At 51.1% G+C, this 1,347-nt stretch overlaps 1 protein-coding gene across 1 annotated transcript; it reads left to right on the forward strand.

Annotated features, from left to right (window-relative positions):
- Positions 1-340: 340 nt before the first annotated feature.
- LOC148792198 (uncharacterized) lies at positions 341-805 on the forward strand. Its single transcript, XM_088903745.1, has one exon. It carries the CDS (start codon positions 341-343, stop codon positions 803-805), a length of 465 nt encoding a protein of 154 aa, XP_088759871.1.
- Positions 806-1,347: the final 542 nt, after the last annotated feature.

Raw genomic sequence — 1,347 nt, forward strand, 5'->3', positions numbered from 1 at the left:
GGCCAACAAAGTTGAAGCGGAACCCAAGAGGGGGAACCCTAGGAAGTACTACAACTACCACCGCAGCACCAAACACGACACCGAGGACTGCCATGATCTAAAGAATGAAATAGAGTCCCTCATTCGCCGAGGACACCTCAAGCAGTTCGTTGAAGGAGAGGTCGACGCCTCGACATCCCAGCAACAGCAAGAACAGTAGCACCAACAAGTTGCAGGCGTCATCGACATCATCGTTGGGGGTAAGGCCTCGAGTGGATCCTCGCCTTCGGCTCAAAAAGCCTATGCCAGGCAACTCAACATCCAGGAACCTGCCCCGAAGAAGCAGAAATACCCAGACACTATGCGGAAGCCGAAAGGTTCACATGCCCTCGTCTTCACTAACGAGGATCTAGAGGGGGTTACTGTCCCCCACGACGATGCCCTTGTGGTCACAGCCATCATCTCCAATTTTATGGTGAAGAAGATTTTAGTGGATAGCGGCTTGTCAGCCGACATCATTTTCTATGACATGTATGAGAGAATGAAGCCCATGCCAAAGAGGCTCCAGCCAGCTAACACTCTTCTCGTCAGCTTCTCTGGCAGCGTCACCAAGCCGGAAGGAAAGATTACCCGGCCCATCATGGTGGGGATAGCACCACACCAGTTGACTTGGATGCATGAGTTCCTAGTGGTGAAGGTTGCCTCTCCCTACAATGCAATAATGGGAAGACCAACCCTTCATGCACTAGGGGCAGCCATGTCCTCTTATCACCTGGCCCTTAAGTTTCCCATCGAGCAAGGCGCTGGAGTCGTTCGTGGGAACTAATAGATCGCCCGCCAATGATATGTGGCGGCACTAAAAGGAAAAAATAATGAGGCCTTATCACTGGAGGGCCTCGACCCTCGGGAGGAACTAGCGAGCCAAGGACCTTGTCTCAGTTCCCCTGGATGAGTCAGCCCCAAAAAGGACAGTCCGCGTAGGGTCTAACCTCCCCCCTAAACGCCTATCAGAACTGGTAAGTTTTCTCAGAACTAATGATGACGTCTTTGCTTGGTCCGCCGCTGACATGCCCATAATTGACCCTTCGGTCATTACTCACAAGCTGAGCGTGGACCCAAGCTCTAAGCCAGTTCGGCAGAAGAAGAGGAACTTTGCACTGAAGCGATGGAAAGCTATAGGAGAGGAAGTTGACGAGCTACTCGACACCAGCTTCATTCGTGAGCTACATTACCCTAACTGGCTGTCTAATGTGGTTTTGGTAAGGAAAGATAATGGGAAATGATGAATTTGTATTGACTTCACAGACCTTAACCGAGCTTGCCCAAAGGACAGTTTTCCTTTGCCGAGGATTGACCACCTCATTGACA

This window comes from Nelumbo nucifera, chromosome 4 (genome assembly GCF_055504915.1).
Source record: "Nelumbo nucifera cultivar China Antique chromosome 4, China Antique-T2T, whole genome shotgun sequence".
NCBI lineage: Eukaryota > Viridiplantae > Streptophyta > Magnoliopsida > Proteales > Nelumbonaceae > Nelumbo > Nelumbo nucifera.

Coding starts and splice junctions, on each gene's coding strand:
- LOC148792198 (XM_088903745.1), top strand. CDS start 341: ATGCGGAAGCCGAAAGGTTCACATGCCCTCGTCTTCACTAACGAGGAT.